The 26,596-nt window shown below is 41.1% G+C and overlaps 1 protein-coding gene across 2 annotated transcripts in view; it reads left to right on the top strand.

The window, feature by feature from the left end:
• The window catches only part of RASA3 (RAS p21 protein activator 3), a 205,485-nt gene extending 184,086 nt beyond the window's left edge, over positions 1 to 21,399 (top strand). For both annotated transcript variants that reach the window (XM_074990917.1, XM_074990928.1), the window contains exons 15-24: positions 1,259 to 1,365; positions 2,584 to 2,661; positions 3,903 to 3,980; positions 4,516 to 4,589; positions 9,553 to 9,659; positions 11,048 to 11,130; positions 14,549 to 14,757; positions 16,365 to 16,468; positions 18,670 to 18,853; positions 19,435 to 21,399. In XM_074990917.1, coding sequence (XP_074847018.1) covers positions 1,259 to 1,365; positions 2,584 to 2,661; positions 3,903 to 3,980; positions 4,516 to 4,589; positions 9,553 to 9,659; positions 11,048 to 11,130; positions 14,549 to 14,757; positions 16,365 to 16,468; positions 18,670 to 18,853; positions 19,435 to 19,510 — 1,100 coding nt within the window. In that variant the 3' untranslated portion in view covers positions 19,511 to 21,399. The remainder of the gene's footprint in view (positions 1 to 1,258; positions 1,366 to 2,583; positions 2,662 to 3,902; positions 3,981 to 4,515; positions 4,590 to 9,552; positions 9,660 to 11,047; positions 11,131 to 14,548; positions 14,758 to 16,364; positions 16,469 to 18,669; positions 18,854 to 19,434) is intronic.
• The last annotated feature ends 5,197 nt before the right edge of the window (positions 21,400 to 26,596 follow it).

Below are 26,596 nucleotides of genomic sequence, written 5' to 3'. Positions count from 1 at the left end.
TGCTAGAAATTGCACTGGGGGGCTTAAAATGTAGGTATCAATGATTTCAGATCAAATAGGCTCAGTTTACAAAACAACTTTTCTGCAAACTCATTATTAAATATGAAAGTTCAGACCTGTACTTTGACTCATGCATTAGTCTGTAATAAAAGTCATACTACTTACTGATACCTATGCAAGGCCTTTGCCTTCAGTGGATTTGCAGAGCTGTAACTGAGAAGTTACAGAGAGGTAGCTGTGTTAGTCTGTATTTTCAAAATGAAAAAGCAAAACAACAGTCACGTAGTACTTTAGAGACTAACAAAATAATTTATTAGGTGATGAGCTTTCATGTGGCAGACCCACTTCTTCAGATCTGTAACAGAGAGATAGCCGTGTTAGTCTATATTCTATCAAAACAAAAAAACAGTCCAGTAGTGCTTTTTAGTTCAGATCTGTAAATAGTGCGTCTGCCTTATGAAAGCTCATCACCTAATAAATTGTTTTGTTAGCCTTTAAAGTACTGTATGACTGCTGTTTTGCTTTGAGCAGAAGTTAGTAAATTTTGTTGCAGATGGAAAAGGAAGAGTAGAATCTGTTTCACTCTTCCTAAGCTGTTGGTTCTGCCAAAGTAAAAAGCAAAAAAAAAAAAAAAAACCTGAATGAATCAAAAATCAATGTTTGTCACTAAAGTAAGCAGATCCGTTAAGATCTTTGTACGCACAAAGGGCAGCTCAACTGAGTAAGATGATGTCATGTTATAGCCACTTTGAGAACAGCAAATTTCAAAATGAAATTCCAGTGATTACCATATTGTATTTCTTATCCCTTTGATGTGTTATAATTATTGTTACAATTATTATTTGTTACTACTTTTCCAGTGGTGCTCTCAGGACCTAACATACCAGGGATCCATTATGCTCGGTGCTGTAGATAAATAGTGAGAATCAGTCTCCTTTAAAATCCATGTAAATGAATCATATGTTCTACTTGGTTAGTTCATGTATCAGACACTGGTACTTGTTTCCTGCACCATGAAACTTTATGGAACGCCTACACAGTCTTATTGTCTTTATTGTGGCAAGCTCTCACCTGGGTATTTTCATTACTTTATTCATGGCTAATATTTGGCTGCAAACCATTGTCTGATTTGCCCGTAACTAGTGAATGTGTGAACCAGCAGCATACGTCTGAATTAACTATCTGAAGGCATTTTGACAGGTTTACTAGTACTGAAGATGCTCTTTATTGTTTGTTGGAATGGTTTCTCTTGTTACAGATGACCCAGATGTACGGTATACAGCTGTAAGCAGCTTCATTTTCCTGAGATTCTTTGCTCCTGCCATTCTTTCCCCAAATCTCTTTCAGCTTACACCACATCACCCAGTAAGTACTGTATCAGTCTATCTAAGTATATGTGTGGCCCCATCACTACAGTTTGAGTGCCTGCCAAGTGGGTTTTTAATCTATCTTCTCTACACGTAGGAGAAATAGCATGGTAGCTCTTGTCTGTTGTGTGGGTTAGCAGGTAGGATAGATGACTTAGCGAGGAACTTAGACTCCCACCCCCCATAAGTTTAAGTGAGTTCTACATTTAGGTTTGAAATTAAGCCCTGTCACTGTGGTAATTCTCACCCCCCTCTCTCAGGGAGGGAGTTCTGTAGTCTGGGTCTGGCGCCTATGAAGGCTCTGTCTCAAGCAACCATGAGTCACCCCCTATTGGTCAACAGGTTGAATGTTTTGCTGGGTAATACATACAACCTTTGTATTCTTTGCTAGTGCTCAGCGCTATCAAAGAGAAGACTGGCGTGTGGAATTACCTATTGTAAGAATTGTGCCTATGGGTCTGTGCATGCTGTGAAGTGTTACATAAACTGAAATTGTATCCCCTCATTCTTTTCTTGTGCAAAGCCATATATGGCAATAGGAGTTTCAGCTGCAATAACTTTGTTAAAAGCATGCTAATTGCCTTAAAAATTAAGCTAGTTTTCTTCACAATGTTAAAATGCTCTCCCATTCCTAAAAAACTGAATTTAAAAAACGCTCATAATCAGATTCCTTCCGTGTATAGAAATGCCTTCTGCTGGTCAAAGGTAACTTTGAGCAATAAATTGTTACAGATTCCATTGAAAAGGGTACAGCGTAATTTTTAAATGGGGTTGAATGTTACTGTGGCTTCTTGGTCAAATTTCCTCCATTTAAGAAACCAATTCTACAGTAAGTCAAAAGAACTTCAAGCTGCTCTTGAGATTGCAGTAACAGCTCCATTTTAATTGGGTTCTTTACTTCAAAACTCTTTGCGACACTTGAGTGGTAAATATGTTGTCCAAGAGCAAATCCCTTAAATTTTAGTGTAGAAAAAAAGTCTTCACTTACAAACTGAGGCAAGGGACTGACTTTTCAGAAACAGGTAAAAAGAGAGTCACAACAAAATCTGTCCTGCTTCTTAAAGCAGCAGCTTTTTTTCTGTAATGTCTGTGCCGCCTTAATATTTTATGCTGACTTTTGGTATGAATGAAACAGAGAACAGAAAATGTATGTAGTGCTCTGTCTCATGTTTTAAACACTGGGAATGTGTAACACCATTGTTCTCCCCCTCACTAGGATCCACAGACTTCTAGGACTTTGACGCTTATTTCAAAGACCATACAAACACTGGGCAGCTTATCCAAATCTAAATCTGTAAGTGTTTTGTTTTATTTCTTACTTGATGGGTTATGTTGGCAAAATGTGACTATTTAATTTTTAAAGCAGATTGTCACTGTATTTTTGTGATTAAATGATTGGCATGGCTGAATAGTACCATATACAGCCAAGCCAGTAGTAAGCAATGCTAGAGGAACTGCATTTGTAACCTCCAGGCTAACTGATGGGAAACATTTTCTTCATTTGAACAATATTTGTAGTAAAGTTTAGCATGGCCTCAGGGTTTTGGGGCTTTTTGAGAAGTGCTTTTTTTTTTTCCTTTTTTTTTTTTCCAATCCACTTTTTTGTGGGTGGTCATGTTCTTTCGAAAGCAGTTTTTTCAGAAGAGATCTTCCAAAAGAACTTCTTTTGAAGGATCGCTGTAGTGTAGACATACCCATTATAGCATATCGGTGCTCAGCTGATCAGTGATAAGAGCTGGTAGTGGTCTTTTGAGTTCTACACAAATCTTGCAATGCAGGCCCACTGACGGGGCAATAAGGAGGGCAACGGCATAGAGAGCTGATGTTTCAGGGTGGCCCACAGCGCCCCAGCAGCCAGGAGCTCCGGGCCCTTTTGAAACACTGTGGGAGCCTTACTGCATGTGGATCCTTTGCGGGGGCAGGGTGGAAAGTTCACCCAATGCCATGACCCAAGTGGCGCTAAGGGATGCCTGTCCTAGGCTTCAGTCCTTCCTCCTGACGCCCTGCCCCTTCCAGGACATGGAGCCCCCACCCCCCACCTTGCCCTGGGAATGCTTTAAGCCAGAAGGTCACCAGATCAGTATCACATGATAACGTGGGGTCACTGCTGTCCTCAGCTGGATTCATACCACCAACCTGTAGGTGAGCCAGTATACCATGTACAAATCTCTTGATTCCATTCATTTCCTTGCCTCTTACCTTTATGTTGGGTTGTTTTGAGTACACAATTTTAAGAAAGAACTTGAAACTTTTACAGAATATTCTGGTAAATATATTGAGTTGAAGATCTGGAATACATTCTGCTACCCCACATTTTTTTTTACAGAAGTTATTTTAGTTTGAGCGTTTTCTTGATAGTGCTTCATATTACATCCAAACCACCTGAAAGTAGCTTTGATTTTTTTTTCTCCAGGTAGGGAAAGTGGTGGTGTTTTAAATAGGGAAACTCTAATTTTCTGAGTTTATTGATGTTGAGATTTTAGGTATAAGTTGTATGGAAGACACAGAAATATTGGTTGGTTGTTTGCATTTCAGGCCAGCTTCAAGGAATCTTACATGGCCACTTTTTATGATTATTTTAATGAGCAGAAATACGCAGATGCAGTTAAAAATGTAAGTAACAAGACAGTGCATTAAGTATATAATCTGCCTATTGAAGCTGATATTTAGAACTGTACAAATAGTGCCATATTTATACAATACCAAACACTCACAAGAAAAAACAGATTTAGTAGCAGTAGTACTCAAGAAATATGCAGTGAATATAGTGCATATAAAATATCTTTTGAATCTGTTGGAAACCACATTTCTTAACAATATAGCGTCAGTCAAATTTATTGCATGTACACGTTCCATGTTATCCCACACACCTGTAACGAGACCAGTCTGGTCCAAATGAAAGAGGTTGAGTAATAAAAGAGCATGAAGAGGATATAATGAAGTAGAGGTGTATGCCTCTTGGACCTGTTACATATGAGCTGTTATTAATTTAGCATCAAGAAAACCTTCCCAGATTTCCTAATTGTACGCTGTAATTTTTCAATTACTGTTAGAGCATTGTCCAGTACTACAGTAATATGTAAATGTAAACATTTAATCCATCTTCAGTTGTTACCTATATTTTATCAGTGTGCTTTGTCCACTTAAGTTCTTAGATTTGATTTCATCCTCTGGAAGGAGAGATCACAAGAGTATAGAGCAGCCTATACTGCTTAAAGAAGGGTAAGCATGTGTTCCTAGTAGAATTTCTTGTATCTCTGTGTATTTTAGGATAACAAAGGCAGCCGTCCTTCCTCCCTACTACATTCATATGTTACGAGGGAAAATATAAATGTTGAAAAAATTGCATTGTTGTCTTTATTCTCTGTGCCTGCTAGCTTATTTTAACATCCTTTCATTTGATTTCAACTTTTTAATTTCACATGTGTTCTAGACTTTTTGTACAATAAAAGCCCATAGAACTTAATTACCGTAATTAGGGCAGAGTTAAGTTAAACTGCCCCTTGGTTAAAAGGTTAAGGTTGTGGCTCAGACTAATAGCTGCAAAATACCATTCTGTGGACAGACATTCCAGACTTTAATCATAACATTGTAGAGGGTACAAACCCTTCTGATGGGTTTTGCTGTTGCTGCTGTACTAGAAAATCCAGGAACTAATCATCTTAACTAATTTTTGAAGACAGATGCTTAATATGCATGCAAAAGGGAACAACTTCAAATCTCAGTAACTACTTTTTTAAGGCACTTTCTGAACAATAGTTCAGTTGCATAAACTAATTGCTCACAATTTTTGCTTAAAAACGAGTCCATAAAAGCACCTAAGTTCAATGTGTAGGCAGCTAGATAGTTTCTTGTGAAAATAAAGCTTTTTTAAGCTTAGTAAGCAAAGTTGCAACCTTGAGTAAATTTTCACAACGGATTTTATAACTAATAATATATTAGGTTTACGATGAAAATGCAGTCAACTTTTAACTGAGAAAGTACAAACATTCTCTCTGTTTAGCCCGTGCAGTTCACCAAACACTGCTGTGGTAGTCCTCAGAAGTTGGCATGTCTGTTTTAATTCTGTGCATTATCATTCTTTTGCTTTTTCAAAATAAATGGATAATTTGTATCATTTCCCCTCTAACTCCTAAACATGACTTTTCTGCCTCTGTCTTTCTTTTGCTTTTGTCTCATTTTTCTTCTGTCTTTTCTTGCTTGGCCTGCTGGCTGCTGGCATAAGGACTCTTAAATTAACAGTAAAGAAAATTGATGGTAATAGTTCATGCAGGTAAGATGGTAGGGATGTTTGGTGCTTTGCTATAGCTACCTGCTGACAGCGTGTCCTTCCTTCATAGCAACAGATATAGCTGACTTAAGTTTAGGAAGGATGTTTTCTGTTTAATAACCCTGAAATGCCAATGTAGAATCAATAGAGAGAATTTGTTACATCTCAGCAGAGCCTAATTTTGTGAAGGATGTTGAAAATGATAAAATACTATTTCTCTGTAGGCAGAAGTTTCAAGACTGCTGGCGTACATTTAAAGTTCAGTGAACAGATTCCTAAAACCTCACTGCAAGTGATTAAGATGTCAGCATACATCTTCTAGGCTCTGTTTCAGCAACATACAAATAAATTGTTCTCAAGGTTGAGGAGTGGGCTGCAGCTGGCTAGTTCCCCTGCCTTATCTTGCAACTGTCATGCTTTATCATTAAAAAGGCACGTTGTCTCACAACCATTAATTCAGTTTTTTTCCAACACAATTGCCTGGATGCTGAGTGGATGTTTTTTATGCCGTTGGTCGGCTTTTTTTTTTAAATTAAGATTATTTTAATCTTTTGTTCTCTCTATATGAAGAGCATCCATAACTCACCCTGCAGAGTGAACTTTTAAAAGACTGTCTGTTATCCAAGATGAGTGGGTAGGCTGCCTACTTGGGCTTTGCTAGGACCACGCATGCCATCACTGATCAACAATTATCTGTTGGGCTATGTCCAAAGGGAAGGGCACTGAACGTAATTTCTCCTTGCATGCTTGTGCTCAAAGGACATTGGCACTGATGCGGCCGAAGGAAAAGTGAAATAGATCCTCATTGAAATCTACCAGAAAGGGGAGCAATAAAGCGTCTCTTCAGCCAGTTAACCCTGGTGATATTTTTGCTAGCTGTCTTGAATATTTGTTCAGACCAATTCCCCAAATGTTACATGAATTTTAGAAACAAGGAAATCCTTTAAACTGGCCTTGAAACATTTTGTGCCTCTCTACTCAGGTAATGAAAGTCTGACATTTTAGTTTTGTTTTAAATTGTTATAGGTAGCTTATGGATTTTAAAAGCTGCTCCTGTTCTAATATCACAAGCAGGGGCTTCCCATTAAAAGTCAGGGGGACAGGTGAAAGAGACTGTCTGAATCACTGTGTAGTTTTTATATACAAATGGGGAATGTAATTAGAAATGTGCTTTTAATTCTGAGGTACACGCATCTAAAAAGGAGTTTATTTTTAAAACACCTTTAAGGATTTCTGCATGGCAAAAAGGAGAACTTAGGCGTTTGTTCCTTAGCCTTTCATCCCTGTTTTCTTAGGCAGCCACACTGAGATTTACCTGACTTCTAAGACTGAAAGGACTCATCAGTGGGGTTAAGGTTAGAAGGGCATGACCCATTCTCAGACACACAGCTCCATTGCTTTCACAAATGAGCCAGGAATAAAGACACAGAAGAGAGTTGCTATCCAGACCTTGTGGCAATGGACAGATTTTAACTACCATAGTACTTGTATCACTTTGTGAGTATCTACACTACAGTAAATGGGGTATGCCAATTATAAAACAAGCCTCTGCCCCAAGAAGTTTACAGTCTAAATGCACTACAGGGAACAGTATGGCAGAGTACTAAACAAAGTGAGGCAAGTGCATTCAGGCTGGAATGCTTTAAAGAAGGAGAATTTTATTAGGTTCCCAGTCTGTCTGACACGTTCTCATTGCTTGTGACTCAGGGCATGTCTTCACAAAGGGCTGGGTCAATGGACAGTGATTGATCTGGTTGTGTGTTGGGGGGGCTCAGATTATTCTATTGAGTACAGATGCAATAAATTGACTGCCAAGTGTTCTGCCATCAGTTCCAGTACTCCACCACAATTGGAAGAGTAGGCAGAGCTGACAGGAGAGCATCAGCTGTTGACATACTGCTGTGAAGATATCACAGTGAGCAGACCTAAGTACGACAACTTCAGCTACATTAGTCACTTAGCTGAAATTGTGTAACAGAGGTCGACAGCCCACAGTAGCATTGGCAAAGCCTAAGAGTGTTCTGTTAGAAGTGGGGATTACAGTCAGCTCTCAGAGTGCGCGAACCCAAAGTGCGCGGCCCCGCTCTTACGCAGCTCACCCCGATTCCTACAGTAAACCCTGGAAATGTGCGGTTTCCAGTTGTGCTTAACTCGCTCCCTTCTCCTCTGGCTCTGCGCAGCCCCGGCTCAGGCTCCCCCCAGCTACACTCACCACCGGTGCATAGCTCCTGCTCACCCCCACCTCCGCCTCTGGCTCTACCTCACCACCCTTCAGGCGTGACACCAGCTCAACCTCCCCAGCCCCAGTTCAACCCCCCTGCTGGCTCACTACCTGCACGTGGCTCCTGCTCATCCCCACGCCTGGCTCTGGCTGCAGCTCACCCCCATTGCCCCAGTTCAATCCCCCACATGCAGCCCCAGTTCTGTCCTCCCACCCTGGTTTAACCCCCCCCGCATGCGGCTCTTGTTCAAGCCCCTCTCACCCCCACACACGTGGCTCCAGTTCAAACCACCTGCCCTGGTTCAAACTCCCTGCGCCCGGCTCCGGTTCCACCCTCCCGCCCCAGTCAAACCCACCACGCGCGGCTTCAGTTCAACACACACCCCCACCTGCCCTGGTTCAAGCCCCCTGTGCTCCACTTCAACCCCTCCCCCCATGTGCAGCTCCAGTACAGACCCTCCACAGCCCAGCTGACCACCCGAGCAGGGCTCTGGCTCAACTCCACCCCTCTCCCCCCTGCTGCCCTAACCCACCCCAGGCTTACGACCCACCGCCTGCCTCCCACAGCCCCAACCTACCACTCGGCTTGATCCTCCCCAGCTGCCCCACCCCCCCACCCCATGTCTTATCTTTCTGCTGCTTCCCCGGCTGCAGAACATGTGTTCTGGCAGGGAAAACACCAGACCCGCCCCCCACTTACAAGAAATCTGGGTTACGTGAGGGCGCGCGGAAAGGAACATTCGCATAACTTGAGGGTCTATTATATAATGTTTGTTCTTCGAAGTGTTCTGGCTCCCCTGCTGGTGCAAATACATGTAGTGGAATCCTCACTTGCAATAAGCAACTCCTCCCTATTACTTTGCTATGTTATGTGTGTATAATGTGCTGTTTATTACCTTTGAGTCTGATCAATATAGCTTTGATAACAAGTAATTTTTAATGTTTCTGTTATGGTATCGTATCCAGCACAGTCTATTGTACATGTGAATCCAATTGAACACTTTGTGAAACAGCTTTCCATCTTCGGCATACATTCGCTCTCTTTCTTTCTCGCTCTCTCTCAGATATATTTCCTCACTAATGGTTCTACAGAACAAAATGAAATCGGTGTTATATTTCCCTAAATTACCTTGAAATTGTTAGTTAATTTAGTGCTGAGGTATATAGTGGATATAGATCTTAGTGTATTGATTGCTGCCTGAGAGTACAAACGACAAATCAATAAATGAAAAACTGAGACTTACTCGTGACAGTGGCTTTTAACTGACTAATTTATGTTGTGATAAAAATCTGTATTTTTTAACTGCAGTGTCACATTGTTAGTTGAAAGTGGAGTTCCAAGACACTGAATATTTTATATTATTTGTAGAGTTATGTGTGGTTGAAACAAGTAAGACAGTTCTTGTTCTAAAGAGGTTTTGTTACATCTCTTTTACCAGTTGAAAATCATCTTAAGCTCTTAAGCTCTGTCTTTACTGGGAAAAGTGGTAGAATAAGGTGCAATGTAGCAAATTCAGACTTGCTAATGTCCACCTTTTTCCTAGTATAGATGCAGAGGAACACAGCTTGCTAGACTTTCAACTAGTCAAGTTGTAGCCTAGATAGGAACCTATTCAGAGCCTTCTCGTGGAGTTTGACAAGTTGGGATTGTAATTTAGTGCACTAATATAACAATGTTTTCCTGTTTACAATAGGTTTATGATCAAAAGAGCACAAGGAAGAAAACGATTTGGTATGAAAAACTTCAAGAAGAGATGGTTTCGCCTGACTAACCATGAATTCACCTACCAGAAAAGCAAAGGTTTGCCTTTTCTGTTTTCAAACTTTTCACTAATAAATCAATGGGTTAAACATACAGAACTGCTCGATAGAACAGAAGGAGTTCCACGGTAATGTACTTTACAGTAACAACCTAATTTCTGTAAATTTGTAATTGCAAAAATACAACACATAGAAAAAGTATCTGGGATGAGAGAGGAATGTTTTTTAAAAGCACATGGATTTTTTTCTTTCTGTGTATTCTTGGTACTTGTCATTTGACAGAGCATGGGAATGCTTTGATATGAATTAAACCACATGCTTACTGTGATTAGGGACTAAATCTCTGCAGTACACTATCAGTAATTAACATACACTGTGTGTGGATCATAATCTTAAAATGGGGTTGGATTTCCATGGAACAATTCCAAATCCCACAAATTGATATCCTGGCGTTACTCTGTTGTTATGCTTTGCAATACTGTATTAAGCACTCAGAAGTGAAGCAGTTACAGGGAGCTGTGGTTGTAACTGCACGTTTTCTGGTGTACACTAACAACAGTAATACATTAAAGTCCACATTTCAAATGAAAAACAGAGAAAACCATGTATGTGGGCACAATGTCAAGTTAGTCCTGTAGAGGAAATCCAACAGCAAATTCTTGAATTACCTCACTTTACAGTGCTTTATATTTCAATGCATAGATTTGTTAGGTCAATCAAATTAACTGGTTTAGTGTGATTAATATCAAAATTGCCACTTCCATGAAACTCCTGAAGTAGTGTTGGGTTTTATTAATTGTTTCACTAGTCTCAGCCACATGCACGGCCATTTTATCCATTAATTATCTTATTCTTGCATTCATTATCACTTGTCAATTGGATTCCAGAAATGGAGCATCTCATTAGCAGTTTTCGTTAATTTTGCAGCATTTGTACTACTAACCACAGCACACTGGGGTTTAAGCACATGCTTTGAATTATCCTTAATATTAGATTAAGATTATTTCAGGAGCTTCCAGTTAGATTAGGTTTTTTTATTTAGGAGAGAGTAACAATTATTCCTTCTATTGTGTGCTTGGCATGCGCACTTGCAGATTCCATTCACTTTTAGATCAGTTAACTCTCTCAAACGTGCGGTCTTCATCAAGTTCACCTTCCTTAGTCACCTGAGCTGACAAGGAGGATCCCGTTTTTGTTGTCTCTTGATGGAAAATCTGTCTGCAGCTTTCCCAGACTGCCGTAGTAGGTGATTTTTGGCCAGGCGTGAGGGTGGCATGTTTTTCATCTAAAAGCAGAAATGAAATTAAGATACTACTGAGGTGTTGACCGCACTGAACTCTTCCTTAACAGAAATCAAATGAGGGTTTCGAACAAATGCAGAAGGTGAAGTGACCCTTGAATATTTTAATTTGCAATTGTTTATTGCAGGTGATCACCCACTGTGTAGCATTCCTATAGAAAACATTCTGGCAGTGGAGAAACTGGAGGAGGAGTCTTTTAAAATGAAAAATGTAAGTAAGTCATCTTCAACTGTTTGTTAGATTTGTCTTGGTCCCCTTCCTTCACCAAATCCCCTGTTTCCCTTTTGTAACTCGTGTTGGATTTCCGTTGGGAAACTTACAGCCACAGCTGCTTGTTCTGTATCTAGTTGCATCGGTGTCCAAAAGTGAAGTCCATTGAGATTTTTAACATGGCTTTGTCAATGATACCCAGATTTAGTTATCTGTAGCACACAGTACTGCTGATCAGCTGTCTGAGCTCTAGATAGTTGACCTCAGGTAGGGCAACTGAGTCTCTGCCGTTCTCGTCAGCTCTAACTCTGATCCTTGGGAATGAATTAACTCCAGACGTTTACAAATGAGAACATTATCTTGCAATACTCTGTGCATTAGCATATTGATATTGTCACAGAGTGGTGACACAGCATGTATGTGTCTTTTATAAAATATTTGGGAATGAGAAGTGTGGTGGCCTACGCATGTCAGAAAACCTTTGCGCCACATGAGCTTGATAGTGTGGTATAATTGTTCTGTTGTCATGTGTGCAGGATGGCAGGATTTCTGTCGAGTGGAGTACTTAAGCATGCATCTATAATACAGAAACTGCTTTTAGAAATGTATGAATTTGATTGATGTCAGGGTAGTTCGTTGTACTCTTCTGCCTCTAAAAGTCAACTACCACGGATATCACAATTCCCACAGTACTGTTCTAAGACCTCTTGCAAAATTAATGTCATGTTTTATCTGTGTCCAAACATTTTCTAAAATTGTTATTTATTCATAAAATGTTGTGACTTCCAGCTTCTGTATCATATGATCCTTCTGCTTCCTAAATTACACAGGCTCTGAGGACTAGGGTGAGTAATGTTCAGGCTTAGAACAGATACCAGTCCTATGATGGTATGTTTACGGATTGGTCCAGCACAGCGAGACCCTCAATTCAATGGCATTTCTCTCTCTGTAATGTGACAGCTGTGCTCTGTTTGTCTGTAACAAGATTCAGTGGGCAGCAGCTCACTGTTTCTTTAGGTTACCTCCTCACTGCATAATCAGCTCATTATTTGTTGAGTAAAAACCAACAGATGCAATGTTTATGTACCTTTCAGAGTAGAACCTTGTTTTGAAGTCAGACATTCCTTCTTGCATGGGAAATGCAGATCTTTGAACATATTTCAAGATAAAATTCTTCCAACTTTCTCCCAGAAATGACAGCCTATGTATTGTTTATCTCCCCACCAGCTGACCCTTTCTGCTGTTGTGTTTTTTTTTTTTTTTTTTCCAAAATCAGAATTCTGTTCCCCTTAGAATGTAGAAATAGAATACAATGGTATGGCCGAATTCTAAAACCCTGCTGCCGATGCAGCTGATGTGGTTTCTCCATACTGAATGCAAAGTATGTTTAAAGGCCCATGGCTATGATAAATTGTCTTAGCAGCTGTGTTCATTGTCTTGTCATCTTGCACTAAATCCCATTTTCATCATTCCTAGTGGGTTTGATTACATGTGGAGATGCCAACATCATGCATGGGCACAGTAAGCCTTGTAAGTCTCTCTCCTCTTTCAAGAAGTCCTCAGGATCCTTGAGCAGCGAGTTGTTCTATAAGTAACTTTCTGGGGTTTTTTTCGCAGAACATTGCTTTAAGAAAAAATGCCACATCTGGGAGCTTTTTGAGAATGAAAAAGACTTTCAGTTCCTTGAAATGCTTGTCTTAACTGTTGGTTTTTCAGTAACAGTTTCCATACGTTAGGTCCCTTACATTGGTGTCCCATTACACAACCACACATCCTTTATAAATCTGTTCTGTTGTAACTAAACAGTATGTTAAAATTAATTTTCTCACACCTCTGTGTTAAATAGGGTCTGATCCGTATGCTCATGACTTGCAGTTCCCTTCTTGTCTCCCTCACCTCAAATTAGCACTTTTCCTCTTGAGAAGTGTTTAAAAGGGATACTACATTATGGCCATACTTAGCTAGCTAATCACACTAATAACTACTTCAGCAATATTGTGGTGAAGTTCACACCTTTTTATCTGGTGTCTGGCCTCAGTGAAAAAAAACCTGACCACAGGAAAAAATGTGAACTGCAGCCTTTCTTCCCCTTTTCCTCGTGGTGAAAATTTAATTTAAATCAAGAAGTTAACTTGTGATATAGAAGGGGTGTTCCCAGTTTCCCAGAATGCAAACTTTACAGCCTAGAGAAGGAAGCAGAGACTGAACTTATGTTGTGAATTGAAGTAAGTTCCTTTAAAATATTGTTTCCTCGCTCTGATCCAGTCAATGTAAAATCTGGGGGCAATGATCTTTGCATTTTTAATTCAAAAAGGTGACATTTTGGGAAAGCCATCAATAACCCTGAGGACACAGTCATATGGTAAATAACACTCAACCTTATACAAAGCTCTATGCAAATACAGACTTTATTGCAGGGGGAACTTAGCTAAACATAATGGGGAAAGAAACCCAATGGGGACTAAATATTTAGAAATGTTACATCAACTTCAAGTACTTGGTTTTCCTTTTCCTCTATTTGCTGTTTTCTCATTACCTTTACTCTCAGTAATCCCCAACAGAGTCTCAGATATCAGTTTCTTTGACAAAGGGATTGTATTATTGTATTTCAAATGTTATGCTTTCAAGAGGAAGGAAGAATGTAAAAAAAGGACTGATAGTGGCTGTGGTTTCTTTGATTTTGTGCTGTTTGCAGTAGGGACTGTCTACATAAATGTTCATACAGCATCTGTGCAGTGGGATCCCAGTTGTGATTTGGAGCACTGAAGCATTAACATGGCAAAAATTTCAATAATTTGAGCCATTATCACACCCCTCTATAGTCACAGAAGAGCCTGCACTCACTTAATTTATGACTAGTACTAGTGGTTATTTACTGTGTGCAGGTGGTTATAAAAGAAAGAAAATCAAAATATGTGCTAGGAGGTTAATTGTTAACAGTTAAAGCAAAATAAGCATGACCGTGGGTTCCAAACACGATTCTTCCCCTTTCCCCTACAAACAGCAGTTCTTTCCAGCCCTGCATTTGTTTTCCCTGTCAGCCTTCCAACTTGAAGCTGCAACATTATTAAAATTGTAGCTTGGAGTCGATCACTGCCAGGATGTGTTTCTCAGTAAGCAAATCAAGTCACTTGTTTGTAAATTATGTGTTGTAGCAGCAGAACAACCTGTTCTGCAAGACAATAGGTCTGTTTTTTAAAGAAACAATCTTTCACGTTAGAGATCCATTTGTGTTTAACAGGATTTCTTGTTGCTTTTAGATCCATCTTTTGATCTAAAGCCTTTTCCAGTTTCCTTTAATATTTTACTGATCAGACTGTACACTTCTAATGTACTAGAGGTTTCTGCTGTTAAGACTCCTTGGTGGTATTCTCAATAAATTGGTGGTTCAATCTGTGGCTTTTTCCCTTGTTTTCAGATGTTCCAGGTGATTCAGCCTGAGAGAGTCCTGTACATCCAGGCAAATAACTGCGTCGAGGCCAAGGACTGGATTGACATCCTTACTAAAGTTAGCCAGTGCAACAAGAAACGCCTCACCGTCTACCACCCTTCCGCGTACCTTAATGGACACTGGCTGTGTTGTAAAGCCACTGCAGACAATACTCCTGGCTGTACGCCCTGCACTGGGTAAGGAATGGCAGGATGCTGCTTGTTTTAAATTCTGCCAGGGGCACGTGGAGTACGTGCAGTGTGGCCTCCCAGTAGGTAATATTTGTGAAATGCAATCTGGGTGTTGGGTTCATCTTAGGTCAGTTGTGTGGTCATCCCAATCTTTTCCTTATACCCAGCACAACTGGCATCTTCAGAACCTGGTTAAATTGCTCTGTCTTCTTAGTACATGAGACACTAGGAAGTCTACTACAGGGTAAAGTTCAAAAGCATAGTACGTGAGACCAAACTCGTAAGCTCCTAAAACTGCCTATAGCTCAGAAGGAGCAGCTCTCCTTTCCTTGCCTGTTGTTAAACTGAAGTCAACAGCCTTCTGCATCTAGACTGATAAAAACCAATGGCATTTGTAGGCCCTCCAGCAGCCCATATGAGGTGAGTGGGTGGTCTCACTCCAGTCCCCAGCAGACAGCTCTTGTTCTCACAGAAACCAATAGCCTGGGAGTTGGTAAACTAGGAGTATGTCTGTACTCCATTCTTAATCCAGATTTACAGGACCTGAGCCTAGGGACTCAGTATTTTGAAACCCCTGCTTGAGTGTCCAAACTATATTATAAACCTGAGCTTATAACTGCTGGGATCCAGGTGTGTCATCCGTTCTGAATTATGCACACCACCTGATTTCGGTCTGCAGCGTGAGCTGTCTGCAAACTGGAAAATGACTGGTCTCGATCCCGAGCCCTTAGCAAAGTTCTAGGGCCAGCATCCTGAATGCTTGCTTACCTCGATCAGACAGATTCTTTGGGTAAGTTTATGCTGCAATAAAAAGGTCCATCAGGACCAAGTCTGAGATCCCTGGATCAATCGACTTCAGCTTGCATGGTTCAGACTGCTGAGCTAAAAATTGCTGGGCTGGAGCCCAGGCTCTGAGACCTGTCCCTCTGGCAGCGTTTCAGCCTCTGGATTCTAGCCTGAATGTCTGATTTGTTGTTTTTACCCCTGCACACCTGATTCAGTTGATCTGGGCCAGCTGTGTCGGTGCCACAGGCCTTTTGTTACTGTGCAGATGTACCCTGTATAGATGGAGTGGGGGCTTGGATTCAGTTCAGTGCCAGAGCCTGAACTTATTGTGCAGTATTGACATACCCTCAAGAGGCCAAGAATTGAATACAACAGGAAGCCCTGTGGCACCTTATAGACTAACAGATATTTTGGAGCATAAGCTTTTGTGGGCAAAGACCTGCTTCACCAGATGCAGTTGAATAGTCAGACATTTAGCTATCCTCTCACAGTATCTAGGTCACATTCATTGATCCCCAAAGTATTCCAGTAGTTGTAAAGAACCTTCTTTTCGGAGGTCATGCTTAGGTAAGTTGGGTAGGCAGTGCAGAGGGTAGTTTGAGGCTGCAGGGTCCAGGACCTCAGTCTAGCATCCTTTCTATGGAATTCAGAAAAGCTTAGCAAAACCTTGCCCTTAATGCCTGCAAATTAAATATGAAAATAATTCACACTTCCATATTCATGATATTAAGATTTCACCCAAGAAGTAAAAAAATACTTTTTTTTAATAAAAAAACAGCCTGACATAGCATGATACTATCTCTGTGTCCATTTTTGATATTTTACAGAGGCTTGCCTGCAAATATACAACTAGACATAGACGGAGATAGAGAGACTGAACGTATCTATTCCCTTTTCAACTTATATATGCCTAAATTGGAGAAAATGCAAGGTGGGTATGAAGAAGTATCATGTCACCGCTTCTAGAAATAAAAAATCGACTTAATTTTATGCACCTGACACCTGTAGACCAACTGTGTAGACACACATTTACATAACGCAGTGATGATCATTTAACTTTCTGTTGCTGATGTGAGAGGTTATGTGACTTACTTTTGTAAACGCCCTGGAGGAGATGCAACGAATTCTTTGCATGTCACACCGCTGTTTGAAATATTGGTGGAACCCCAGCACCCTAATAGAGTTCAGGCCTAGGGCATTGTTTGCATGCTCCTAATTGGCAAATTAGAGTGTGCACTGACTAGAATGTTGTTGCTCTTGTAAGGAAGGAAGCAACCAAGCTGAGTTTTCAGGGGAGCATGATTTTGTGTGACTCGAAGCCACGTGCATATTTCGCTGACTCAATTCCCCAGAGCATGTTGGATTCAAACACTTTCCCACACAAGTTATTTTGGATGTATCAGTGGACTCTGGCTTAGTGGGCTTGCTAAGAAATGGGTATTTTCCAGCCCAGTTTTGCTTCTCAAGCGTCTAAGGGGGATACACAGTAGCTGCGTCTACACGTGCACGCTACTTCGAAGTAGCGGCACCAACTTCGAAATAGCACCCGTCGCGTCTACACGCGTCGGGCGCTATTTCGAAGTTAACTTCGACGTTAGGCGGCGAGACGTCGAAGTCGCTAACCTCATGAGGAGATAGGAATAGCGCCCTACTTCGACGTTCAACGTCGAAGTAGGGACCGTGTAGACGATCCGCGTCCCGCAACGTCGAAATTGCTGGGTCCTCCATGGCGGCCATCAGCTGGGGGGTTGAGAGATGCTCTCTCTCCAGCCCCTGCGGGGCTCTATGGTCACCGTGGGCAGCAGCCCTTAGCCCAGGGCTTCTGGCTGCTTCTGCGGCAGCTGGGGATCTATGCTGCAGGTACAGGGTCTGCAACAAGTTGTCAGCTCTGTGTATCTTGTGTTGTTTAGTGCAACTGTGTCTGGGAGGGGCCCTTTAAGGGAGCAGCTTGCTGTTGAGTCCGCCCTGTGACCCTGTCTGCAGCTGTGCCTGGCATCCCTATTTCGATGTGTGCTACTTTGACGTGTAGACGTTCCCTCGCTGCGCCTATTTCGATGTTGGGCTGAGCAACGTCGAAGTTGAACATCGACGTTGCCGGCCCTGGAGGACGTGTAGACGTTATTCATCGAAATAGCCTATTTCGATGTTGGCTGCACATGTAGACGTAGCCAGTGAGGGATAAAAGTAACAGAAGCAACCGACTAAAAAGCTCGTGGCTCTAGGCACGCCAGAAAGCTATTCTGTATTACAATATACCACACTTGTGATACTAATTCAGTAGCTGGAGTGGCAGGGAAGCTTGAACTGCAATGCTCAACTTTAAATAGTAGCTTATTTTATAACATGATATAGGCCAGAAGTGTCAGGCATGCAGCTGCAAAAATACTTCTAACCATTTCTGGCCATGATGCATTTACAAACTTGAGATTTCCTACCACATCGGAGCTGCTGGTGTCTCTGCCTGTCCCCTCCATTTTTGAATCATTGCTTCCAGAAGCAGCATCTTGTCTCAGAATTTGAGAGAAGACCCTGCTTCTGACACAGGCATCTCAGCAAGTAAAGGTAACTCGGAGACTGAAATTGAAATGGAAGTAACCATAGAAAACCAGTGAAATGTAGACGAAAATATCCCCTCTCCCCACTCCTAGTGCACCCCATTAGGACATGAAAGTAGAACCTATTATGAGGTATTTCATATGTTAATGTAAACAGGAAGCAGATATTTGAAGTGTCCTGAGGCAAAAATAATAAAGTCTTTTAGCATAGAAAGTATAGTGAGTGTAGTAACTTCATGTGTTTTTAAAATGCTATCAGTTTGGCCAAATGTTACTGAGGCCCTGATTTTACTTCAGCTTCTTCTATGATCCTTTTTTCAGCACATTGGTAGAATGTCTTTCATTGCTATATGACTTTTAATTCAGTGAAAATTTCTATAGGTGATTCATGCTTAAACTTCTGTTTGTTTTTTTGGGAACACAGATGAATGCATCTTTCTTCTTAATCGGTAGTACTTACTTCTCATGCAAGCCCGACTTTATTTTCTAATTATCAGTCAAGTGACATTGGGTGGCTTATGTGACCACAATTAGACTATTCCTACAGTGTACCAATCCTTAAAATTTATTTTCATAGAGGCTTGTGGCAGCAAATCTGTATATGATGGGCCAGAGCAAGAAGAGTATTCAACATTTCTCATTGATGACCCAAAGGAGACTTATAAAACACTAAAGCAGATCATAGAAGGTGTTGGAACTTTAGAACAAGAACATGCTCAGTATAAGAGGGATAAATTCAAGAAAACAAAATATGGAAGCCAGTAAGTATGAGTTGTTCAGTAGTCCTGTAAAACAGTATTTAATGTGGTTACGTTCTGGTTTTCAAAATAATAGAGTATGAAAAATCCTACAAATGCAACCTGGTGTGAGACATTGATGTAGACTTAGTCTGATTGTGCTTTGACTGATGTATAAATAATTTGTAAAATGCCTTCTTTTGACAAAATAGACACAGTATCTGAAGACAAATGTATGAAAAGTGGAAGATCTGTAGAAAAACTATCATGAAAAAAGGAATATGTGCCTATAAACTGTGAGCTAGATACTGGAAGTGCTTCTATTTAGCCCTGAATATTGTACAGTATTTAGCTGAAAATATTAGTGCAGCTGTTATACGGAACGTATAAAAATGCTCATTCAGAGCTCTGGATATACGTGGTTTAAAAAACCCCCACTGAAGCTGCAACATAAATGCAATTGAAATTAACTGACTTCGCTTCTAGTAAACATTTGCGTTTATGGTTGTCTGTTGCAATATCACTATTGTTAGAATGTTTTATTCCAACAAACAATAAAGCATAAATATAACAGTTCCACCAATTTTTTTTTCACCCCTTTTTAGGGAACATCCAATCGGGGACAAGAGTTTCCAGAGTTACATCAGACAGCAATCTGAAATCTCAGCACATTCCATTTAAAGTGTGAAGGAGATCCAGGATGGTGCTGAAGGGTCAAACCAAGGAAGCGACAACTTAAAGTAAAATAAAAGGGAAGCCACATGTAGCAAAATGTAGATACAAAGCATCAAGCTTGCAAACTTTGGGACTTGCTAAGTGTGTTGTTTTCTCTCCAAGAACTGTTACGATAGTTGCTATGCACTTTATTCATCTGGTTATCAACAGATGACTTAACTCTGCCTTCTAGGCAGCTGTTGTTTGTGTGTGTATGTTTTTAAATTTGCTTTGGTTTCTTGGAATCTAGTGATCAGTTCAATGATCAAGGTGTGCGGACTTCATCTTGACATCTGGCAATTCCTCACATTGCTGAAACAAAGCAGGCTGCTGAAAGGCAGCGTTTTCTAGAATTGTTTTACTGGTTTATTTTGTTTTGTTTTGTATTTGTTGTTGTTGTTTTCTTTTTGTTCCTGGTTATTGTATGTCACACATCTGCATGCTATATTAGGAAAAGCTTAGCAACACTTTGCTTTTAATACCTACATTAAAAAAGGCAGTGGTAAAAAGTCCCTCTTTTTAGTGTAGTTTCCCACATTGTAGCTAGTATTATGGAGAGCTGGATGAGGATAAGGCCTTTTGTCTTTACAGCAGCATAATTTTGGTTAAAGATGCACATTTTTTAATTATTATCCATATTTGAATGGTACTCCGCATATTTTTGAGATACAGGTTTATTTCTACGAAAACCTTCAGTGGACCTTTGTTTTCAGTATGAAATCTTGGTTCTGTAACAAAATTAATTAAATGAATTGTGGTATGCGAAAGAAAATGTTCAGCATTGATATTAGTTTGCTAAACAGTCTAATCAGAGCTAAATTTGAATGGTTATATCTGAAGTGCCATTTTAAGGAGACTAATGAAACAAAGTGGAAGTGGTAGATATTTTCCCGGACCAGCTTCTTCTGGTGACTTAAGCTTTCAAGCTTACATTTCCTATGCCCACAGCAGGGTTCTGTGCAAGCCTGAAAACTTGGCTCCCTCACCAAAAGGAGTGGTTCAGTCAAAGACATTACCTCCCCCATCTTGTCTCTCTAATATCCTGGGACCAACATGACCACAACAACACTTGGTATTTTAAGGGGAGGTTAAACAACTTCTTCTGATTTCTTAAAGTGGCACTGCTTTTCCACTGCAGCAGGGAGAGTGCTGAGAGCTCCATGCCTGACAGCTAAAACACACCATGTCCCAAGCATAGGTCTTTGGAGATGGTTTTCTACTGAATAACATTTAAAAACTGAGATCTATGCTACCCTGGCACCACTTGGCTTTTTGGAAGCTAGATTTATACTTTTCCAGGAATGTTTTTTAAATCTCTTTAAAATATTTACATAAAAGCTTGCTGAAAGTGGTTTAAGCTTGAATACATTCAGTAGTTTGTTACATATATTCAGGTGTTTTGAGTGCAGAGGAGGTGGAATGAACTGTGTATCTCACTAATATCGACAAAAGTTGTTGAGGAGTGGAATAAGACATATGCTAAATATAAAATATATCTGTGTGTGCCGGTTAGCCGTATACCATAACTCTCCTCCATCGGGATCTGATTCAGTAAGCATCTGGACAAGATGGCACTGAAGCCCTGTCGCAGAGCTGGATATTGGTTGAGTTAAACTGGGTCAGAAAATATTAATTTTTCGGCTCTTTAATGTGAAGATATTTGTATCTTTTCCTAAAGTGTTACCAAATAAACCTTCAACAGTGTCCTTGTTGCGTTTGGTCATACAAGATGGCTGACTTAGTTTCAAAATCTCTTTATTAGTGGTGGTGTTAGGAATGGAATTTCCTTGTTCCGTGTGACCAGCCTGTAGACCAGAAGCCCAGTAGATGAGCGACATGTCATTCATTATCACCAGGGAGGGTGGGGGAAGGGAAATAGACAAGTGTTATGGAACATGAAGTCTGGATTCCAAGCTGATAGCTGCCATATAATGGTAATTTTAACCTGTATTTGTAACTTAATATTCTGTTTATAAAATACTAATGACTTGTCATTTGTGTTTTACTTGCCAATTAAAAGAGAAAAGTGTGTCCTTCTAATTTATGTTTAATTCATATTTAATGGAAAGACTAGATAACACTTGTAACCTATCACACCAGCAAATACAGCATCTGGTTACAGGGCTGGGAAGCACATTTAGGCTATGGCCACACAACCAAGTTATTTCGAGATAACAGCTATTATTTTGAAATAAATTTTCTGTCATCTACATTGCACACGTGGTATTTTGAAGTACATTCAAAATAGCGAGTGCATTATTTTGAAATTGGAAAGCCTTGTTTCAGGGGGAATGATGCCTATTTCAAAACAGGTGCTGTTAAGATGGGATAGTTTTGAAATAAGCGCTATTCCCTCCCTTAACAACACCTATTTCGAAATATGCACTATTCATAAATAAACACTATGGCTGTGTCTAAACTGCAGAGATCTTTCAAAAGAAGCCCTTCCACAAGATCCGTGCTTGAGCTGTATTCGTCACAGTTCTACTGGTGGCTTTTTTTCAGAAACATTAGGAGGTAGTAAATACCGTTTTTTGTGGACGATAATCTGCCATAATACCACTCCATACTGCCATGGACGTAACCAGCTGACATGGGAACCCAACCCCTGTTTCTGGCAGAAGGGCAGTTTTAAGCAACCACTCCCTAGCTGAGTGGTGGACTTGTGGTTTAGCAGGTAGACCACAATCCATATTGTTCAGTAGGGAAGAGAACCTTGTGCTAGAGTGAGAAGAAACCTCATTATGGGAGGCTAGTCATTTTTACCACAATAACCAAAGCTGATTTCAGTGTGGAATTGCTTATAGCTTCACAGATCCTCTTTAACTAGCAAACCAAATGTTTGCAGCAAGAATGCAGAACATCAAGCTTGAACTATAACCCTTGGAATTATGCAACCACAGTTCACTATGGTTGTATGCTGAGGAACAAGTGTAAAGTTAACTCCCATTTTGGTCTGCCCTCCTCCCACTCATGTCGCCCCATTAGGATACTAGTAACCCTTGATGATATTCCAAGCTGGCCTTCCTACTCCACAAATGTCGTGTTCTCTGTTGACTTTACTGGCCTGCTTCTATTGCTTTATTCCATGCCAGAATGCCTAGACCTAGCTGTCTCGGCTGTTGTGTGCTCCCTGCACTGCTTCCGGCCCATCCTGCTAGCAGAAAGCTGCAGAGTAGAAGGGCTGGCCAGAGAATGAAAGAACAGAATGAAACTCATTCTGTCAGCAAAAACTTACCCATTTTCACTTCTGAGTCCTTTTCTTTCCCTCCATAATACTTCTGTGCTCCAGGAAAATGGCCAGTCCTAAAACATGAAAATCATCAAGGGCTACCAGTGTCCTAAGAGTCAGTAGCTGTAAAACAGTTTGAAATAAGAATGACGAATTGCTGATACAGCTCCATGTTTAAGGTATTCTAAAATCTCTTTCCCTAGAAAGACGTAATGTTTTGTACAGGTAGAAAGCACTTTATCCTAACCCCAGACTTGCAGTTCTAATCTACCTTTTTGTTAAGGATCAGCTCTCACTTTCCTAGCCCTAACTTAGGATACAATATAAACCTTTGCTCCAGTTCCCAAGTTTGAATTTTCTCACATCCATTTCCAGTTCACAAATTCTTAGAGTGGACTGTGTCTAGACTCTGAATTCTAGAATTGTCTGTTAGGCCAAACAATGGATGCATTCTAACCAAAGGCAACTGAGCCCAGGTCAGCCAATGAATTTGACTTCTTTGTTACTTTTTAAACCTTTAAATGCATTTTTCCTGTATGCCCCAAATAATGCATACTTGTTGAGCACACTTGGAACAAAGAGCTCATATTATTCTAGAGTCTCACTACAGCATAAGTGTTGAACTTATATTAACTTTAATAGCTGCATTTTCCCTGTAAAACAGAACTATGCAAGAGGATTGGTTATGATGGAAGGTGCACATGAAAATCAAACTTTTAAAACCATTACAGAAAGGCAGTTATACTAGCAAGTAGCTTTTGGCTACTCCTAGTGATTTTAGTATAGTCTCCAGATAGTCACAAGACCATGGTTTCCCAGACTGGGGGGTCGTGCTCCCTTGGGGGACCATGAAGAAATTCCAGGGGTTGGGGGGGGGTCAGGCATGAGGTGACCCATCCGCCACCATCATTGCTCTCACCCAAAGAAAAAGCCAGCCATTGCTTTTGGCTCTCAGCCCCTGTCATTTTACATGGGTGACCTGGCGCAGCTGCTGTAAAAAGCAGGCAGCTTGGGAAGACCCATATGGAGCTAGCTGCCTCCGCCAAAGGTGAGTGTGGGTTGGGGAGAGGAGGAGAAGGAGAGGAGGATGGGGTTAGATGGGAGACTGGGGGTGCTCGGCTCAGGGGAGGTGGATGGGGTGAGAGTGGGAGGCTGGTGGTGCCTGGCTTTGGGGGAGGGGAGGGGCTCAGGTGGGGGAGCTCGTAGGGCTCAGGCGGCAGGCTTACGGGGCTCATGAGGCCTGGGTGGCTGGCCCTGGCATCACAAGGCTTGGGCAGCTCAGGCTGGTGGGCAGGTGGCTGGCCCTGGAAGTGCAGGGCTCAAGCAGCTGGTGGGTGGGTGGCTGGCCCTGGCAGCATGGGACTTGGGTGGGTGGCTGGTGGGTGGGCAGCTGGCCCGGGCAGCATGAGGCTGAGGCAGCTGGCCTAGGGCTGCGGTGGGCAGCTGGGGTGGCTGGTGGCTGGCTGGCTGGCCCCAGCAGCACAGGGCCCTGGTAGCTGGCAGGCAGGTGGCTGGCTTAGGCAGTGGAGGGCTTGGGTTGCATTGGATTTTTTGTTAAAAGGGGGTTGGATGATGGTAAAGAAGAGGTTGTGGGAGGGGGATGAGGGTTTCTCAAAAATCAAAAGGGGGCATGATGCCAAAAAGGTTTTGAACCACTGGTCTAGACTAACCTGATTGTCTGACAGAAAAGTAACACGAACAAGAAACATATGGCAGTGCACGTTCTTCAGGATTAAAAATAAGCTCTAGAACGGTCTGTGAATGGAGAACATTTTTCCTCCCTCCTGTCTATGGTCCTATATTCTTGCTCAAAGATTTAAATGATTTTAAGTAGAAAACAAAATAACACCATTCAGAATCCAGGCTGTTGATTCTTTCGATTACTGGAATCAAAAAATATTGCATATCCGTTTTCTGTGGCAATGTCCAGGAAAAATTGTTCTGGTAAAGGAATTTAAAAGGCCTTCTACTAGATTTTTCCAGTCCAAACTTGCCAGACACGCATTGTTGTGCATTCCAAAAAGAAGAAGTTGAAATGAAGCTGTCTGGCACATTTCACACCTGAGAAACAGGCCACCTTATTGTACTATCTAGGTTTTATCTGCTGTTTAAAATCTTGGCACTTCTTTTGAAAATGTGCTTACTGCATTTGTGGTGGGTGAGTGGTGGTGAGCAGCTGCTTCAGTGATGAAAAAAACAGGGTTAGCAGTAAAATGTACAAACCCTTTGACATGCTGAGAGTACTTATGATATCACAAAGATTCCCAGCATCAGAAGTAGTAAATGCCACACACACCAGATTTATCACTCAGTGAGTACAACAAGTGACAGCCAGGAAATCAGGGTTCTTGCCTGGTGACTTTTCACTGTTGTGACTCTCCTCCATGTAGAATCCCAAAATGGAAAAGGCTGTAAGCCCATCTCACAAGAGATACGTGCAGGGAGTCCTAATAACAAAAAGAGCACCTTGTGTTCATAGAATCCTAACAGAAACATCTGATCTTTACAGAAGTAAAAGTGTCAGCAGCCTCCCACTGAAGTCTGAGCTTACCAGCCTGATTGAGAACACACCGGAAGAAGTTGGTAAGAAAGTGTGTCCACCTAGAAAACAGAGATTTTTGGTTTAGAGCCTTGGGAAATGGAGGGCTGCTTGCAAGGCATTGCCACCTGCCATCTACATACCTTTGCTGTGATCTCCTTATTCTTGCCTGCAGCACACTCTTAGACTATGTCTACACATCAGCCTTATTTCAGAACAAGCCATTCCGGAAGAGATTTTTCTGGACTAGCTTATTATGAAAAAGCCCATCTACTACCCACAAAATGGGGTTTGAAATAGTGCTCTGTTATTTCGAAATAGAGTGTCCACACACAATTGAGCCTATTTCAGATGCACGTCCTTGGAAACACTACAGCTTATTTCAAAATAGCCCTTATTCCGAAATCTCTATTTTGGAATAGGTGCTATTCCTTGTAGAATGAGGTACCATTCCTCATAGAAGTTATTTTGAAATAGCGGATTTGCTATGTAGACACTTGCAAGTTACTCAGACCAGTGTCTATTATTCCAAAATAACTTTGCCGTGTAGACACATCCACAATGCCCCAAGCAAACAGTTTCAGTTTACTCACATAGCAGGTCCAGGTGCAGAGGGGGGGCCATCAGAAGTGTGTGAATAAGTGAAAAATATAAAAACCATGTCAGTCATCAGAAGAGATGTGTTGGAATCAGAAAATAAGTACAATTGTGGGTGACAGCCTGTGCCTCTTGCCTCTATGGCCCCTAAAGTCTGGGGAGACTCTGGAACATCAAGAACTAAATTTTCTGCATGAGGCACCTTTTGACTTCATTACAGCTGAGGATAGATTGATAGATGTTGGTTAACACATGAATTTCTCATCCAGAGCTAGCAAGTAGTTACTCAGTGTATGAACTATTTAAAGTAATGTAAAATAGACAGTAAGCTGAAGACTTTGACTGGGATGTTCCCAAACTGCCCGATTCTGCAGTTGTGCCGTGCAACCAATGACTGGAAGAGCCCAGGGGCTGAATAAATAATAGGTGTACACTCTTGTCATTGCCATAGGTACAGCAGGATCAAACCCCAATAAAATGTCAACAGTTTTTCCTTTTGAAGCTAAAATGAACACCCTGTGATTCACTCAGTTGTTCCCCTCACCTCTGGCAGATGACAGAAGATAGACTTTGTCATTAGTTTGCCTGAAGCCTTGAACACTAATATATTTTTGGGTTTATCATGTGTTTAGTTAAAAACTTTTTCACAACTCTTATTTTCCAATGAGTAGTAAGTCTTTGGGAA

This window comes from Carettochelys insculpta, chromosome 1 (genome assembly GCF_033958435.1).
Source record: "Carettochelys insculpta isolate YL-2023 chromosome 1, ASM3395843v1, whole genome shotgun sequence".
NCBI classification, from domain to species: domain Eukaryota; kingdom Metazoa; phylum Chordata; order Testudines; family Carettochelyidae; genus Carettochelys; species Carettochelys insculpta.
Note: the sequence above shows the minus strand (reverse complement) of the source record. Positions and strands in the feature narration are given on the sequence as shown.